The sequence below is a fragment of the Capricornis sumatraensis genome, chromosome 15 (genome assembly GCF_032405125.1).
Source record: "Capricornis sumatraensis isolate serow.1 chromosome 15, serow.2, whole genome shotgun sequence".
NCBI classification, from domain to species: Eukaryota; Metazoa; Chordata; class Mammalia; order Artiodactyla; family Bovidae; genus Capricornis; species Capricornis sumatraensis.
The window spans coordinates 14957748-14977523 of record NC_091083.1 but is presented as its reverse complement, the minus strand read 5'-3'; the positions used below and the strand labels follow the sequence as shown (position 1 = coordinate 14977523).

The window sequence follows — 19776 nt, the reverse complement described above, 5'->3', positions numbered from 1 at the left end:
AATTGCCCACTTTGGAGAGATCACTCATGAAGAGTCAATAAACCACTATTGTCTTATTTTAAGAAATTAGCATAGCTACACCACCTTCAGTGATCACCACCCTGATTAGTCTGCAGCCACAAACACGTAAAACCCTCAACCTGCAAAAAGATTATGACTTCATGAAGGCTCAGATAGTGAACATTTTTTTAGCAATAAAGTATTTTTAATTAAGGTACATACATTTTCAAGCATAATGCTATTGCACACTTAGAGCCCATGCTGCTGCTAAGTCACTTCAGTCGTGTCCAACTCTGTGCAACTCCATAGATGGCAACTCAGCAGGCTTCCCTATCCCTGGGATTCTCCAGGCAAGAACACTGGAGTGGGTTGCCGTTTCCTTCTCCAATGCAGGAAAGTGAAAAGTGAAAGTGAGGTCGCTCAGTCGTGTCCAACTCTTAGCGACCCCATGGACTGCAGCCTACCAGGCTCCTCCGTCCATGAGATTTCCAACTTATAGCCCAGAGTATAGTGTAAATATAAGCCTTATATGCACTAGGAAATTAAAAAATTCGTGTGACTTGATTTATTGTGATATTAGTTTTTATTGTAGCTGTCTGAAACTGGACCTGTAATATCGCTGAGGTATGCCTGTGTATTTCTGGGAGATTTAGGAATACTTAACTTCATATAAGTGCTTAATTCTCTTCAAACCAACTAAATGGAACTCTTTTTTTTTTTTAACAGTTTTAGTAATACCATTAGGAGGTGAAAAATAACCATACAACACATGTATACAGACACATGAACATAAAGAGATGTACAGAGACCTTATAGCTTTCATCTTTAAATTAATGGCAGGAATCAGCTACAGTAACATTGCCTTCTCCAGTAAGAAATTTACTACTTACAAAAGAGGCTGGATCTAAGTTGTTTACCTGGTAGAGAAATAAGTTAAAGTTACCTGCTCAGATGGCTAATGCATTTTCACTAAAGTTTGTGGGGAAGGCATGTAGGAGATTTTTTGTTTTGTTTTGTTCACCTAAGTTTCAAATGGCAGAAAGTGAAGAGGAACTAAGGAGCTTCTTGATGAAAGTGAAAAGGCTGGCTTAAAACTCAACATTCAAAAAACGAAGATCATGGCGTCCAGTCCCATCATTTGATGGCAAATAGATGGAGAAACAATGGGAACAGTGATGGTCTTTTTTTGGCTCTAAAATCACTGCTGATGGTGACTGCAGCCATGAGATTAAAAGACGCTTACTCCTTGGAAGAAAAGTTATGACCAACCTAGACAGCATGTTAAAAAGCAGAGACATTACTTTGCTGACAAAGGTCCGTCTAGTCAAAGCTATGGTTTTTCCAGTAGTCACGTATGGATGTGAGTTGGATCATAAGGAAAGCTGAGCACCGAAGAATTGATGCTTCTGAACTGTGGTGTTGGAGAAGACCCTTGAGAGTCCCTTGGACTGCACGGAGATCCAACCAGTCCACCCTAAAGGAAATCAGTCCTGAATATTTATTGGAAGGACTGATGCTGAAGCTAAAGCTCTGATACTTTGACCACCTGATGATGCTAGGAAAGATTGAAGGCAGGAAGAGAAGGGGACAACAGAGGATGAGATGGTTGGATGGCATCACCGACTCAATGGACATGAGTTTGAGTAAGCTCCAGGAGTTGGTGACGCACAGGCAAGCCTGGTGTGCTTCCATGCATGGGGTCATAAAGAATCGGACACGACTGAGCAGCTGAACTGAAGTTTCAAATGACTTTCCCCCTTTTATTTTCTTACTGATAAGAATTACCTCCCTAAAATTTAGATAACATTAACATCTCAAAGGCATGGGAATAGAATGCAGGTTCCTCCAAGAAGGACTTTGGTTTCCTAAGGCCAGAATTTTTCTTTTTTTTAAATTTTTATTTTTATTTTACTTTACAATACTGTATTGGTTTTGCCATACATTGACATGAATCCACCACGGGTGTACATGAGTTCCCAATCCTGAACCCCCTCCCACCTCCCACCCCATATCATCTCTCTGGATCATCCCCGTGCACCAGCCCCAAGCATCCTGTATCCTGTGTCGAACATAGACTGGAGATTCGTTTCTTACATGGTAGTATACGTTTCAATGTCATTCTCCCAAATCATCCCACCCTCTCCCTCTCCCACAGAGTCCAAAAGTCCATTCTATACATCTGTGTCTCTTTTGCTGTCTGGCATACAGGGTTATCCTTACCATCTTTCTAAATTCCATATGTATGTGTTAGTATACTGTATTGGTGTTTTTCTTTCTGGCTTACTTCACTCTGTATAATCAGCTCCAGTTTCATCCATCTCATTAGAACTGATATACGATTAATACATACATTTGAGATAAATACGGGTGGCTGTGGCCTTGGTGGAAGGGATAGTGGAATTCTGAACAGCTTCTAGAGCTGAATTTCTAGTTTTGCAAAATTTGTAAGATCATGACAGTAGCTCTTAATTCCTCAAAGAATTGGGTTGCAGTTTAAATGACAGCTTACATTGATCTACCCCAGCCCAACTAGGTTATCCTTAATTCATTTTTTCCTTGTATATCAGGGAGAAGATTTCTAACTAAAATGGATATCAAAAAATTTATATGTTCTGGAGTTAGAGCTGTTTGCCTTTGGAATGTTTTAGTAAATCCTTTCACAAAGGCGATAGGTTTTTATTTCCCTCTGGGGTGTACACAGATTTATTTTGGCTTAAGGGAAGAGGCCTAAAAGAAGAAATTTCTATGATGCTGTCAGTATCAACTGCCAATTTCTGACCAACTTCTTATCACTGAACTATTTTTTTTTTTAAATCCTTGTAAATATCTCACCAGTTTTTAGTCGGGGCAAACAGCAAATATTTCTTGCAGTATAGAACCATCCCTTGTACTTAAGAGGTATCCCCAAATTGGATATAAAGTTACTGTCTTTTCCTCTCTTTCTCATGGATTGATAAAGATCCAGGAGAGCTAATTCAGGGAAGAATTCTCTCCTGAGCTGCCTTCTGCCAGTTTTCCTGGGATCCCATATGCAGGCTTGAAGTGGGGTGTACAGTAGAGAGTCTCTGGAAGCTACCAAAACTCGGTCATTGTTTCTCATTAATTTAAATTTTAGTTAGCCTTAGCTGCTTAAGGGAATAATGTAGCAATTTACCAGAAAATCACTCAGTCTTGACAATCCTGGGAGGGGCCTTTATGGGGGTCTTCCATTGAGGGTAGACATGGGGCTGTCTGCAAGTCCACTGACTTGGTGGACTTTTGCTTATGATCTTGTGTTCTCTTCAGAGTAGAAAGACAATTGAGATCAGATTACTAGAATGAGTGTCCAAATAAAGGGGAACAGAAGGGAGCAGCTAAGGTTAGGTAATGCCATCTTTCAGTCTGTTTTAGGTGCCTCCTGTGTCTTTTGTATTTCATTAGCCTGTTGCAACAAATTTTTAATGGCCCTCCTTTGACATCTTGCAGCCTTTTGAAGGCTTCTGCGTGCCAGCTAACACATCATTAACAGGAGACATATTAGTCCATCTTTTGTTACCTGAATATTATTGACCAGAGGCTTATCAATGTTTTTAGATCATGATACAATTGATATCACTGTGCAGAGTTGTTAAGAGCTTGAAGCTGATCAGAGGTTCATTATACAACGTAATTGTCATTATCATTCACATTTGGCTCCATTAAGTTTTTGTTCCAACCTTGCGTATATTACAAACACAAATTTATTACTGACATTTTCAAAAATGATGCATTGGGAAATTTCTTATTTCTAAAGAGCACACCCCACCCCCCACGCAAAGATCCACTTTGTCGACTGTCAGGTAAAATAAAAGAATGTATTCAAGAGGAAACAATACCTGCAGGAACCCCCCTGCCAAAAAAATGCATCCAGCAGTCTGCTTTTCCAGGGGAAAGTGCAGTGAAAACCAGGGTGTTTGTAATACTCCCCTGCACTGCAGTGTCTGCTACATTCTGCCTGTCACACTCCCCTGAAACATTAGAGTGCTTCAGTAAGACATGTACAAAATTTCAAATAAATACATTAAGTCCAAAATAAAAAGTTGTTGATATTTACTCAAATGCAGATAGTTTGATATTCACTTACATAATGAATTGCCAGCCACAGGCGTTAGTTTCCGCAAAAAAAAAAAAACAACCAGTAGATAATGTGTTAAAACAGGTATCCCCATTCTGTGTGTTTGATTTGGAAGGTCTTATTTTCAAATGTACTTTTTAAATAATCTCAACTAACTTTCCCCATAATGGCTGTGGTCATTTCCATGAGGGCTGGTAGGACCCTCAGCCACAAAGGTAGCTCAGCCACTTTTCTGTGCAGCCATATTTTGGCCCCCAAACTGACACAATAAGCAAGTGTCATACTTAACTCTCTTAGAATTGAAAGGTCCCATCTTTTTCTAGCTGAGCCTTTTGGGTCTCTCAGAGACAGGTGAATAAGCGGGGTGTGCTGCGGGGCTTGTGTGGTTTTTATACAATGTACATACCCCACTGCGTGGATGTGTCGAGGTGCGCAGGTGACTCAGTGTCACTCTAAGCCATTCCATGACTATCCTGTCCTCACCCAGGAGTCTCTGGGTGAGGTGGTGAGCATTCTAGCAGCTTTTGAGTGCTTGATCCATGCCCACCAATTTTGTGGCTTTTCTTGCCTCTGAAATTCCCATCAACAGCAACCTTCATCCACATAAGACAAGCGAATGTGCACCTTAACACACCAGGAATAACCAAGGGCTGTCACTGCATCCTGGCCAAGACAAAGACCTCACGTACCTGCAACAGTTCCCAACATGGAACCCGGGCCTGGGGGAAGGACCGAACCAGCAAACCCCACAAATGGAGAACCAGAGCTGCCACCAGCAGCTCCCAGCAGGGAGTCTGCAGGGGGCTTCCAAGCACATGGGGAGCTCCAGCATAAACCGCCAGCAGGTCCCAGCACGGAACGAGGGGCTCCAAGCAAACAGGGGACTGGAAAGCCAATTAAATGTCATCAGGAGCTCAATGCAAAGAGCAGAGCTCAAAAACCGAGGGAACTCACCCACAGCGTTTGTAATGGCGGGGGAGAGAAGTCAGTGGTTTCCTACCTGTGTTTCTCATTCTCAAAGCTGTCAGAAGTTTCCTTCAGATCCTGTCACCAAACCTGTTAAAACACAAAACTGAGCTGAGTATATTTAGGACTCTAACTGGCTTTATTCAGTGATTCCTGAATTGGGCAGCATCTCAATTAGCAAATAAAAAGGAGCCCTGAGGAGCCTGGAAGCCTTTATAGGCAGAAATTGGGGAGGGTCAAGGAAAAGGCAGATTGTTTCAGGCAAGACCACCTTCCCTTAGGGGAGGAGAGGGTTTATATCAGGCAGGTGACCTCACTCACACTGACCAGAAAGTTCCAGATTGACCAGTTAAGACTGCATCGCTGGGGAAGGTTGGAACTGCAAATAGGTTAGGTGTTACGTCTCAGCTAGTGATGTGGGCTTAGCACAGGTGACTCCATGTGGGGACTATTGTCTCTTTAAAAAAAAAAAAAAAAAGGGAAAAGATGCCTCTGTTGTGGTCCAAGCATAGGTTGGAAAAGAATTTCCACAACACAGAGTAACCTAGAGCCTATTATACTGAGTGGAGTAAGTCAGAATGAGAAAAACAATGATTGTATGCTAACGCATATATACGGAATCTAGAAAGATGGTACCGATTAACCTATTTGCAGAGCAGCAAATGGAGATAAAGTCATTGAGAACAGACTTATGGACATGGCTACAGGGGAGGAGAGGGTGGGAGGTATGGGGAAAATAACAAGGAAACATACATACCAATATGCAAAATAGATAGCCAAAGGGAATTTGCTGTTTGACTGGGGAACTCAAACAGGGACTCTAACAACCTAGAGGGTTGGGGAAGGAGGTGGAAGGGATGTTTAAGTGGGAAGGGACATGGGTAAACCTATGGCTGATTCATGTTGGTGTTTGGTAGAAACCAATGCAATACTGTAAAGCAATTATCCTTCGATTACAAATTTTTTTTAATTAAAAAAAAATAAACTTCCAGACACAGAGTAATTCAGAAAGGAGTGAGTTTGTTAAGAACAAAGAGCAGAGATAATGAGGGCATAGCAAGTAGAGCAGGCTGGCTCAAGGGAGCGCCGATACTTTCATGGGTTAGTAGCCAATTTTTATGGCCTCAAGACAAAGACAGTTCCTGCTGGAAGGGTGGCATTAGGGGATCGGTTAGGGTGGGCATTTTTACCTAATATGGGGTCAGGAAGCTGCCAGTTTAGATTAGGGGCTCATGGCAACAGTTACTATGGGGCTCATCCAGAGATGATCTTGGTTCTGGGCTCTGCACCTGTGACCTTGGTATGGGACTCCACAGGATCTAACACTTTGGGATTGTTTTGTTTTCTAAGGAAATAATCGTTCCTTAGAAATGAAAAGTAAACTGTGGTCTACATTCATCTGTGTCTCCTTTGAATCCTGAAAGGCCCATCTGTATTCAGGTGTTGGGTTGGCCGTAATGCACATTCCAATGTTTCTGTAAGATCTTACAGACGAAATAACAGTTTTCAAGCCAAATGCACTTTTTAGCTAGCACAGTAGTTTCAGTAGCTTTACGATGTCACACCTACAAGACGTTTTAGATCACAGAGCACATCTCCAGGACCCTCCCCCTTCTTCAGGCCGAAAGTGAGTGAACACCCAGCTGTTTTGCAGGCGTCCAAATGCAGAGTCCTCAATTTGACTTAAGGAGTGAGAATGCTGTTGTTAATTCATGTGCTTACACCACCACCCTCGACTTCCACACACCCTGTCTGAACCAGGTGACTCTTCTCTGTCATTATTACCTTGCAATGTCTCTTTTATGAAACAGAAAACTGAGTTTCACTTTCCCTTCATAACAGAACATGCAAGGCCGGCCTCGCCACAGTCACGCCTCTGCTTATGAATTCAGAGCAAGAGTTGATGCCTGAAGCTTCCCGTGACTTTCAACAAGTCACCTAACATTTCTTTGTAACCTCAATTCTCCCCTTTTAGTCTCCAAGGGACAACATTAAAGAATATATAGCATTTGCAAAGAAGTTTGAATCCTTTGTGGAGAAAAGTGCCTTATGAACTGCAGAGTATTATCTGAGATAGAAGAACTCCTTCAGCATGGTAGTTTAAAAAAAAAAAGTCAAACTGTGAGAATTCCCTTAGTCTGAAGGTAAAATCCATTAAGACTGCTGGAAGGTTTTTAATGGCAAGCATTTCATTCAGAAACTCCCTTGTCTAAAGCTTGCAAAAACGCTTTAATCCATAAACGCTCCGGTTGAGTTAGAAGTGCTGACAGTGATCACAGTTTGAGCAAGGAAAAGAAAACCACATAAGCCACATCCTCAAAAACACTTATCCATGAACTGAGATGAGAATTAACTTTTTGTGTTGTCCCCATTCATAGGTAACTTTTCTTTTATTTCATAAAGTAGTTAATGTTTTTTGTTTATTCTTTATTTGGAGGAAAATTGCTTTACAATGATGTGTTGGGCCCTGCCATACGATAACGCAGTTCAGCCATCATTATACAGATATATCACCTCCCTCTTGATTCTCTCTGCCCTCCCCCTTCCCACCCCTTTAGGTCATCAGAGAACACCAGGCTGGACTCCTGTGTTATATAGCATATGTCTCTTTTCTTTACAGGACTCTGCCAGTTTTTGATACTATGAATGCTTGAAAACTGTTATTTCAGAAATTGCCCTTCACTCTGATGTGTTTCAGATGCCCTTTCTATGCAACTAAACTGATTCAGCAGATGTTCGATTCACAATTTACAAAAAAAAAAAAGAATAGTTTAGTGGGTGTATAGTAGATTCCTATTGTACTCGAAACTCTAGCCTCAGGTCCCGCCCTCTCCCAAGACACTAATGGTAATAGGCAGTTAACGCACAAATATTCAGGAACTCTGCCTGCGTGTGTTGCCTGCTAAGTTGGAAATGCCATGCCCTTTCCACACACCTGCTCTTAAGCTCACGGGTGTTTTCTCACCTTGATGTGATTTGTGTAACGTTTCCTCAAGGCTCACATGCCCTCATTGTCGGTTGGTTGCTGCATCAGCTATTCTCCCAAAGCCCCAGACACCAGCTTCCCACAAAACACCAGGCTTTTGCAACTCCTTCCAGCACATGTGGAAAGAACCCCTTGTCTGCAAATCCACTCTGCCTTCTTTGAAGGCTTAAAGAGAATCTCCCCCATAAATATCTTTCAGATTCACCAAATCCTACTTAATTGCCATTATGTTTCACCTCCTCAGGCTTCTCAGATGATAAAACCCGGAAAGGTGGTTTTGTTCCTGTAGTTTGCCTTTCTGTAACTGCGTTCATATGCAAGTTACCATTTCTCCAAGTAAATAGTACTTTCCCTTGATATCAAGAAGCATGTTTTCTTTTTTTAGCTGGAAACGTGTGCAACTCCCTGTTGTTGAGGCTAGGGGTTGGAGTGGGTAGCATGCTTTCTGCATGTGGCCACTTAACTGGCGCGAGATTTGAAAGAATTCTAAAGTCATCACGTACCTTCTTGGTCGTTATGAAGGTATATTTCTATATATATATATTTCTCTATATATATAGAGAGAGAACACATAGGAATATAGAACATGTTTCATTTGTTCTAACAAAATAATAACAATACACATAATAAAGGTAACTATGTATGGAGTTCTTACTCTGTGGCACAGGGCTAAATATTGATCTGGAGAATTTCCTTTTAGATATGGACCAACTGCCCTTCATTCTTCAGGGTGCACCATCCCACACTTGCCACTGACTGTAATAGGACATACCCCAAGGTTGAGCTGAGGTCTCTTCTCCAGTTTCCATGTTGTTATACTATCATTTTGGATGTTACAGCACTTATTACATATGCTTCAAAACATATAATTCTCCAAAAAGCATACTGGTATACTTGGATTTTTTCTTTTTGGCCACCCTGTGGGGCATGCAGAATCTTAGTTCCCTGACCAGGGATTGAACCTGTGCCCCTTGCATTAGAAGCACACTGGACTGCCAAAAAAGTCCTTATACTTGGACATTAAATATTTGAATTCTAACCTTATTGTTTCAAACATGCAAATCTTCTCTCATATAAAGTTTACTATATTAACTCATTAGCCCTTGGGAGAAGGAAAAAAACCTGAAAAAATGACTAATTATTCTTTTCCTCCTTTTATTTTTTCTGGAAAGGGAATCTATATTCCTGACCTTATTTGCATGGTATTTGCCACGTCTTCTGTGTAATCTCAAAATTATTACAAGTTTGATAAGATCATAAAGTCTCTAATGCTAAAAAGTTCTCACTTTGCTGATAATTAGGCTCACTTGGCAACTGTTCCCTATTGGTTCAGTACTTGACTCGCTAGTCATCATGACTGAATAATTTCCCAAGTTCTTTATTTTCATTGTCCTGTGCAAAACAAATGTGATCCTTCGAAGGAGAAGTCAGGTAGAAGCCAGATCATATTAGGGTAAGTTTACACTTCCCCTTTACCAATTCTAGAGTGTTTATTCGCAAAATGTCTTTTAAAGAATAAGCTCATGTTGTAAGCCCTGGTATGTTGACAGCCCTGGGTCTTGTAATTCCTCCAAAGGACACTGACATGCAAACAGTCCTATGGGAATTACATCACTGATTTTGTTAAATCTGTCACTTTAACCTTACAGTTAATCCTCTTTCACATTGTCAGTGTACACTTTCCCTTTAATGAGGCTTTCCCTTTTAGATCTTTTTGTTATCAATTCTTTTTTTAAAATCTTTTTTTAAATGTGTATTATTTTGATTAAAATGATGTAAGAAGTCTTTTATCAGATGACTCCGATTTTATCAGGGAGTATCGGGTGCTACCTGGTCATGCTGTCTTCATAATGCTAGGCCTGCCAGTTTCAATTTAGTTGAGCTAAAAAAGATAGCATCTTACTTTGCATCAAACACTGAATTGAGATGTCCATATCAAATAGCAAACCCCCTTGGTAGATACAGAGAATCTACACTATGGAAACATTAGGTGATGGAAAACTCACTCACTTATACATTCTTAAGGAAATTTCATTAGTATTTTCCCTAGTTATAAAAGTAATTACACCAAAATATACTTTAAAAAGTGGAGAATACACAAAAGCATTAAAGAAGAGAGTTATTTCTAGCTATATCATTCAAAGGTACCCAGAGGTAGGATTTTTGAGTATTTCATCTTTTTTCAGTATTCGTTTCTCATTGCCAGTGACGGGGGGAAAGATAACTAAAATCTTCAGCAGAGGAGATCATTTTCACATCAAAACCGTATTCCTTAAAACTTGTCTTTTATGTTAAAATTCAGTCAGTTCCAGGAATCCTTCTGTGCTTGTGAATGTATATTTCTCAACATGCGTGTATATTATGTATAGTAATTATAGTCATAAATAACAGCTGGTGTTTATAAAGCATTTACTGCGTGCGAGTCCATGTTCTAGGCATGTTACATATCTTAAATCATTTCTAGGCATGCTATGTATTTTAGATCACTTATTCTTCAGGGCAGCCTTCCAAAGTAGACACTATTATCCCCATTTTACAAACAAGGAAATCGAGGTCACCCCTGCAGGGGTCACAAAGACACCAGAGGTCACACAACTGTCAAGCAGGGCAGCAATTTGGGAGCAAAGTCCATCAGCCTAACTACACTATTTTCTCTTAGTAGAGACCCAGTCGTATCACGGAAAACAATTTTAAAATTCATGAACTGAATCCCTGCTAGCACATGTTACAGAAGGAGAGAATTTGTTAGTTACTACAAGATGACCCTGTGGGACAATTAAGCCAGCAAATACCAACTGAGCCACAAGTTCTGGTGCAGGAACAAGCATTAGAAACTTGGGCACTTTATTTCTGACACGTTTTAACGAATCTATGGAAGGCAGTGAACTTTACTAATTAGAACTTACAGTAGGAATATAAATAGGCCGTACGTAATGAACGAGTCTGCCAGCCTGCAGGGAGCCCTGCCTCCCTCACACGCATACGCACCCAACATTCAGATAGCAGAAGTACACGTGATTATCTTTGGCTTTCTTTGATGGCTTATTCTTTTAGAAAAAAGCAAATAAACCTGTTTCCTAGGATGTGTTAGCTTATGGCTCGGTAAACAACTAAGGAATAAATTAAGTTCTCCAGATTCAGAGTGACTCCAGTCTTCTAAATTACAAGCATACCTAAGACACTGAGTGTTCTCCTGACCACCCTGATGTGGGCGTGCGCCTGGAGCGACAGGGGAACTGGGTGCGCCCTGCCCAGGTGCTGAGCAGGTGTGCCTCCGCGATGCAAGCTCCGCCCTAGGCTGGGCCACTCACTGGTTCTGTGAGCTCCTGGCGTGGGCAGCCCTGACCCCGGCTCCATGCTCTTCCTCCCCACCCCAGAGATGCGGATGTCCAGGAAGTAACTTGTTCAGTCTCTAATTTCAAACCAAAGCCTTGATTTTGGGGGGGCATTAAGGAGAAGTAAAGATGTAAATCTCTGCAGAGGTAGTCAGCCCTCTGAAGGGGACTTGCCTCCACTCTGACTCTCGTCCACACTCAGGGCATTGGCAGAGTAAGTAACAAGGGTGGGATCCACCAAGGTAGAGATCCAAGCGCAATATCTAGGTTAAATTTAGACCTTAATGATTTCAAGGATTTGGCTTTGAAAACCACTGAGATGAATGCATATCTCTCACATGAAAAATGATTTTTTTTCCCAATTCTTAGATTAGTGAAGTGTCTAAGTACTTCTATTACTGTATATAGCTGTGACCGGCCTTCCTCCTTTCTACTAGTATAAAGTACTTTTACAGCTAAATTTTATGTAAATATTTCACAAAGAAGATGAATACAAAGGAATTTAGATGTTAGAGGCCCCCTAAATTGGTCTCTTATATTTTTATGAGTATTGTGTTGGGCAAAAATTTCATTTGGGTTTTTCCACAACATCTTACGGGTCAACGTGAATGAACATTTTTAGTCAACCGAAAACACAGGAGAACAAAATACATCCTATCAGCCAAGTGATGAAAGATATTTGTAGATGCTCTGGAAAATACAGTACTTTGCATACAAACACACAGAATCCTTTATTGTTCTGAAGTTTTGAATGTACTCAGTATTTAACTGACTCTACATTTTGCTATACAGTAGAAACTAACATCGGAGAAGGCTATGGCACCCCACTGCAGTACTCTTGCCTGGAAAATCCCATGGACAGAGGAGCCTGGTAGGCTGCGGTCCATGGGGTCACGAAGAGTTGGGCACAACTGAGCAACTTTACTTTCACTTTTCACTTTTATGCATTGGAGAAGGAAATGGCAACCCACTCCAGTTCTCTTGCCTGGAAAATCCCTGGGATGGGGGAGCCTGGTGGTCTGCCATCTATGGGGTCACACAGAGTCGGACACGACTGAAGTGACTTAGCAGCAGCAGCAGAAACTAACATTGTTGCTTTACAACATGGTAAATCAACTATACTCCAATAAAAAGTTAAAAAATAAATGACTCTACAGGAATATGCACTCTGCCAGAAATGCACTGCAGGAGGATTCTTTACCCCTGAGCCTGTTCACAGCATGTTGTTGTTGCTCAGTCATGTCCCACTCTGTGACCCTATAGACTGCAGCACGCCAGGGTTCCCTGTCCTTCACCATCTCCCAGAGCCTGCTCAGTCTCATTGTCCATTGAGTCAGTGATGCCATCCAACCATCTCATCCTCCGTTGTCCCCTTCTCCTCCTGCCTTCAGTCTTTGCCAGCATATCAGCATTAATTATTGCCTTCAATTGTCAAAGAACCACTGCAAAGCAGAAACTAACTCTTGACTCTCTTGCTTTTGTGGGCCAGGCACAGAACAGCATGTATTCCATTTGTAAACTGGGGAGCTGAGAGATAAACACTGAATGATGTACCAAATGCTTTCTTCTTAGCCAGAGGTTCTTCACTGTATCACTTCTTTTAGTGTCCATAATCAGGGTACTGGCAAAGCCCAGTGAAAACTGACTTCAGGGACTTCCTGACAGTCCAGCGGTTAGGACTTTGCATTCTCACTGCTGACGGCCCAGATTCAGTTCCTGATCAGGGAACTGAAATCCCACAAGCTGTGCATCACAGCCAAAAAAAGATTTTAAATAAAAGATAAAACTGACTTCACTGATCGGATGGAAAGATGCTCAATGTTTTCTTGTGTCATGAACAAGAACCTCAGCCACACCCCTGCTGGAGGGAGCATCCTAAGTAAGGCAACCTTCCTCTTGTAAAATTCACTTCTTCATGGAGCTACTTGACAAACGGTATGGTTTTGCCAGCTAAGTAGGCAAAATGAAAGACTTGCCAAATGCTCAGACTCGGGGGCAAATCCTAGAGGTTATTGAATTCTAATTCTTTGTTTGGACTCTTTCTGAAATCAGAAATAATACACTCTGAGCAGGCCTGCTTGAGTTCTTTATAAGAGAACAAAACACACGACTCAGACACAGAAGACAAAGGCTGATCGAAAAGTGATTCACTCTTGTCAAGCTCAGAATCGTGCCGCCCACTCCGTCCTAACCCATTCTGCTTCTCAGCCCTCGGCTCATGGCGGCCTTGACTTAGATGTTAAGGCAGTCAGGACGTGGTGCACAGAGGTATTTGCCCCCAGGCTGAGCTCCATTGGCATGAACAGTAGATGATTTAACAGGAGGAAGCCCTCTCACCTCTATTTCGTGATCTTGCGGGCGTCATGGTAATTCTGTTTAAAAAATAAAAACTTCGCCCGGGTCAGGTTCACAGATGGAGATTTATGTGCAGACATCCAGCCATCCCCACACTGAATAGATCGCTCATTCCGTGGCTCATGAGGACTTTCAAAATCACGGTGCTCGTGTGTGCACGCTCATTTGCTAAGTCCTGTCCTTTGCGACCCCGAGGACTGTAGCCCAGAAGGCTCCTCCGTCCATGGGATTTCCCAGACAAGAGTACTGGAGCGGGTTGCGTTTCCTCCTCTAGGGGAGCTTCCCGAGTCAGGGACGCAGCCTATGTCTCCTGCATTGGCAGGCAGATTCTTTACCGTCTGAGCCACCAGGGAAGCCCCACTTTTACCACCCTTGTCAGCTTGAGTAGGTAGACAGTCAGCACACATTGAAGAGCCCGAGACCATCCCTCGGTCAAGTGAGCAAGTCCAGGCGGCCCCTCCCTCATGCGCCCCCATCTGCTCCGCTGCATCAGCGCTTTCAGGCATCCAGCATCACGCTCACCCCCCCCCAACTTCCCAGACTTCTTGGGGTTCAGAAATGCTGCAGATCAACTAAATTATGTTGCCAGCCTTTTTGAAAGGGATTTCAGGACAGAATCGTTTCCTCTGAAATAATGAAACTCATTCCTTTGAAAAGTAAGCCCAAAAGAGAAAAACAAGTATCATATATGGATGCTTATATGTGGAATCTAGAAAAATAGTACTGATGAGCTTCTTTGCAAGGCAGGAGCAGAGACACAGATGTAGGGAATGGACCAACAGACACAAGCGAGGAAGAAGAGGGTGGGATGAACTGGGAGATCGGGTCTGATATATATACACTATGATGCGTAGAATAGATAGCTAGTGGGAAGCTGCTGCATGGCACAGGAAGCTCAGCTTGGTGCTCAGTGATGACCTAGAGGGGTGGGATGTGGGTAGGTCCAAGGGGGACGGGATATAGGTATACAGACAGCTGATTCACATTGTTGTACAGCAGAAACCATGTGAAACACACTGTTGTGAAGCAGCTATACCCCAATAAAAAAAGAAGCTCACAGTGGGACTGTCGTGTCTTTCTGCAGGAGAACCTCTTTTTTGTGATGGAGTATCTCAACGGAGGAGACTTAATGTACCACATCCAGAGCTGCCACAAGTTCGACCTCTGCAGAGCCACGTAAGAGCCCTTCATAGGGTTGGGGTCCCCCTTGTCTGGTCGGGGACTGGGGTCCACTGTGCCCACACCTTGCTTTTTCCCACATGCTTTACTCAGAGGACCTAAACTCCACGGCAAGGCGACCCCAGAAACACATCCAACGAGGCACCTGTTTTCCCGGCTCCTAAAGCTTCCATTCAGTTAGTTTTATTTCATTTTTCTGCCTCGAGATCAAGTACTTAGTTTAAGGAACCACCCCAGTTCATCAGCCTTCCAAGTCACCTGAACCTAGAAGCAAGATTTGCCCCTTGAATGGAACTCAGATGGAAGAGGGGTCACGGGTGGGATGTCCACAGGGGCCTTTCAAGGGAAGCTTAGAGTAAAGCATCAAGCATTCAGCTCTGGGGGCAGGAGAACTGGAGAACCGGAAGAGACATTGCTTTCTCTCGAGAATAAATCTCCACCTTCTTTGGCATCAAGCCACCCTAGATGCTGGCTTCCCAGGTGGCTCTAGTAGTGAAGAATCCACCTGCCAATGCAGGAGATGCAAGAGACTCAGGTTTGATCCCTGGGTCAGGAAGATCCCCTGGAGTTGGAAACAGCAACCCACTCCAGTTTTCTTGCCTGGAAAATACCAAGGACAGGGGAGCCTGGTGGGCTGCCGTCCATGAGGTCGCAGAGTCAGACACCACTGAGCAACTGAATGCACACACACCCTGGATGCAGGCAAATCAAGCAAGGTGGGTTTACTAGGTGGACTGTAGCAGAGCTCACAGAGCCCTCTGCATCCGGCCTCCCTCGGTCCCCCTCTCCTGAGTCATCAAACCCCTGAGACGTTCAAAAACTGCCCCTAGGCCCACCTAAAACTGTGGGTACACACTAGCCTTCTTCGCTGAATGCTCAACAGTCTCTCACTCACCCCTAACAAACACTCAAGAGTGGTTCATGTCAAGCTGCATTGACAGACAGACTTTTCCAGCAGCTTCTGCAGAAATCCGGTCTGAAACGTCCGTCTTGTCACATCCAGTGGTTAGCTCACTGCTGATCTTATTGTCTCCAGGACCCGTCAGCCAAGTGTCAGGGGATAATTTTATGGGATTTCTGCAGCACAGAAATCTTCAGGCATTTTTCTGCTATTAAGGGTTCTCCCAGCCCCCTCCAGGTCTGTTAAGTGTAGGAGGCATCACAGACACACGCTGTCTGTCTTTCCTCACTGCCTCCCGGGAAGGGATTCCTGCATTCCTCTCCAAGATCCAGCAGATCACACTTGCAGGAAGTTCTCCCTTATAGCTAATCCAACTAGTGATGTTTGTTAAACTCACCTCCTTTGAGTCACTCATCTGTGAAGGTGGAGAGCACAGGATCACCCCCTAACACAGGCATATCTCCTTTTATTGCACTTCATTTTATCATGCTTTGAGATACCTTTTTTTTTTTTCAATAAATGCAGGTTTGTGGCAACTCTACATTGTCAGATGATGGTACGCATCTTTCAGCTGTATTTTCATTTATTTTTATTGAAGTATACTTCACAGCAAGTATTTTTAATTAAGGCATGTGCATTTTTTAGACTATTGCATACCTCATAACTAGTATAGTGTCAATGTAACTTTTGTATGCACAGGAAAACCAACCCCCCCACCACCAAAAAAAAAAGATCTGCTTTACTGCAGTGTTCTAGAGCTGAACCTGCGAGATCACTGAGCTCTACCGCTGTGCGTTCCTCCTCTCAAACTGCATCTTTCATGTGTGAGCAAGTCAGGTCCATGTGGAATCTGGGGTCCAGGTAGATTTAAAAATAAAAGGGAAATTTATTACATTATTATTACATTTTAGTGTCTTTGAATATTCTCATAATCCTCCAAAATGATAATTCAAGCATTCTGCTGCTGCTGCTAAGTCACTTCAGTTGTGTCCGACTCTGTGCGACCCCATAGACGGCAGCCCACCAGGCTCCCCCGTCCCTGGGATTCTCCAGGCAAGAACACTGGAGTGGGTTGCCATTTCCTTCTCCAGTGCATGAAAGTGAAAAGTGAAAGTGAAGTCGCTCAGTCATGTCCGACCCTCAGCGACCCCATGGACTGCAGCCCACCAGGCTCCCCCGTCCCTGGGATTCTCCAGGCAAGAGGACTGGAGTGGGTATTCTAGTTCACAGTATAAGCAGCAGCACTAAATATCAGCTCTGTTCATTCTCTCAGGACTGAAGCTGGGCATGTAGAATGGATGTGGTCTTCCTTTTGTTAGGATTAAACAAAATTCTGCATGTATATTCAGCAGAACGCCACACACTCACTGTCTAAAGGGGAACCTTTTTCCCACTAAACATTTCATGTGGAACCTCGATTTTTCCTTCGCTCAGGTTCTACGCTGCCGAAATCATCCTCGGTCTGCAGTTCCTTCATTCCAAAGGAATTGTCTACAGGTAGGCTGGTTCTTTGGGAACAAGCCCTGGGATGTCGGGATTCCCTGCTCCGGGTGGTTTACTCATCATGCTCAGGTGACCGGAAGCGGTCAGTGTGCTTTTGTGGCACAAAGTTCCACACCCAGGCTTCCCGCCCAGAGCGATCGCGGACACTGATTTACCAACCAAGGAGGAAATTTCCCATCTCAACGCCGAGGGGCTGCAACCTCATTCTGTTCTTTCTTTCCTTTTCTTCGCCCTCTCGCCTCCCTTTGTCTCATTTCCTCCCGTTACTTTCTCTCTGGCATCTCACAGTTGCTTTCTCTCTGTCTCCTTTTCATTCTTGCCTGTATCTGCATATTGAGTGTCCTCCTGGGTGAGGGCAGAGGGAAGTCCTTCCCTGAACATTCAAACACGCCTGTGAAAACCTACATGCCTACACCTAGTCACCGTACCCAGGACACCACGTGTCCCCTCTTTCTTGAGCGGATATCCATCCAGAACTTACTGTACACCATCATCTCACAACCTTCTTGGATAAAAGCTAATGTACTTCAGTGTCCATTTCTCAAGGCACACTTGAACTCATTTAACATACAAATCTTCAAAGGCTTAGTTATCTAGTTTCCAACTCACTGCAGATTAGAGAGGGAGATAATTTGTTTATAAAAAAAGGAGCTAGACAGGATCCTGGCTGAGCAGCTGGAGGCCTGCACAGTGACCACGGTGAGAAGAGACAGCTGAGGACCCGACATAAAGGGGGAAAGCAGGACAAGCTCACAGCCCAGGAGGATGGGATCACCTGCTTTCCTGGGACCAGTGCTCGGGAAGGACCCCGAGTCATTAGGAAAGGCTAAGTGACGCTCTGCACAAATTGCTGAAGACAGAAAACTGTATAATAATGTGGTTGAGAAGCACTCCATCCAGGATGGTCCGTACCAGGGCTTACAGAGTAGACTGAAACTCTGCCTGGGGAAACCTCTACTTCCAGGGGGTGCAGCCAAGTGTGGGCACCCTGTTTAGACCTGCCGAACCAGATGACTCAGGGGAGATTTCCGCACTCATTTTTCTTAAGCAGTCTCTCTGACACCCTTTGGATATACTTTTGTATTGGGTGGGGGTCTGTCTACAAAACGATAGGTTAAAAATCTGACATGATTCTTTAACCTTCAGGAAATTGAGATCTGATCACCAGGATGGTGAAAACCCTGATCAGATTCCATGGTTTGTTTTTCTCCTTCTGTATGAAATGCCTACAATATCCCCAAAGTATACCTATACTGAGGCCCTCTAGATTGTGTGGGATGGACGGATAGGAAAAGAGGGAGGAAAAACTAGGAAGACCAAAGAGAAGAGAGATCTTAGAGCTGAAAGGGACCTCATGCCACCAAACCCCACATGCCCCAGTGCAGGCTGCTTCTCCACATTCTATCTCTTCATCTCTTGTAAATTACTGACACTCAGGACAAAAAGACAGTGAGGGTCCATGAGTGTCTTTAATATCATAAATTGTTTGGGAAATCATGTTTTCTGAAGTGCCTTATGCGCCTCTAAGAAAGAACACTACATTTATTTAGCAGTGTACTCACAGGACTGTAGGAGATCCTGGGAAGTCATTGAATAATTTGAATTGAGGGACATCACCTAGCAGGTACATGGACACTGAGATTGGCCTTCAGAGAATTTTCAGCCTACAAGGTACCTTGTAAACTTACTCACTGACACTCACTGGGCTCCCGAATTAACAAGGAGATTCTATTAGTTTCCCTTTTCTGTCCACTGATGATTAGTTTCAAAGGGTTGCCATAAGATTTAGCACAAATTTGATGACTTCAGCCAACAGAGTTTATCCCCTCCCAGCTCTGGAGTCCCAAGGTCCAGAATCAAGGTGTCCACGGGACCACACTTCCTCTGCGAGCTCTTAGGGAGGGTCCTTCTGGCCTTTCCCAGTTTCTGGTGGCCCCAGGGGTTCCCAGGCTTGGGGTGTCCCTCCCATTGTCCCTCAGCCTTCGCCTCTGCCTGTGTCTCTTCCCTGTATGCCTTTCACATGGACACGTGACATTGGATTTAGGGACCACTCAGATAAACCAGGGCTTTCCTGGTGGATCACTGGTCTCCTGCCAGTGCGGAGACATGGGTTCTATCCCTGGGTCAGGAAGATTCCCTGGAGAAGAGGATCTACCCTTCTAGTATTCTACCCACTCTAGTATTCTTGCATGGAAAATCCCATGGACAGAGGAGCCTGGTGGGCTGCAGTTCATGGGATCACAAAGAGTCAGACAACAGATAATCGAAGATGACGTCATTTCAAGATCCTTCACTTGGTTACATCTGCAAATACTCTCTTTCCAAATAAGATCTCATTCATAAGGTCCTGGGGGTTAGGATAGAAACATCGTTGGTGGGGAGGGGGTACCTTAAACCACTACACCTGGTAACTTGGGCAGAGCACCCGCTGAACACACAGCCTCTGTTAAGCATCATG

General features: G+C 43.5%; 1 protein-coding gene across 2 annotated transcripts in view; it reads left to right on the top strand.

Moving 5' to 3' along the window:
• The window catches only part of PRKCQ (protein kinase C theta), a 94967-nt gene that overhangs the window by 53281 nt on the left and 21910 nt on the right, over window positions 1-19776 (top strand). For both annotated transcript variants that reach the window (XM_068987064.1, XM_068987063.1), the window contains exons 12-13: window positions 14820-14911; window positions 17250-17312. In XM_068987064.1, the coding sequence (XP_068843165.1) occupies window positions 14820-14911; window positions 17250-17312 (155 nt within the window). The remainder of the gene's footprint in view (window positions 1-14819; window positions 14912-17249; window positions 17313-19776) is intronic.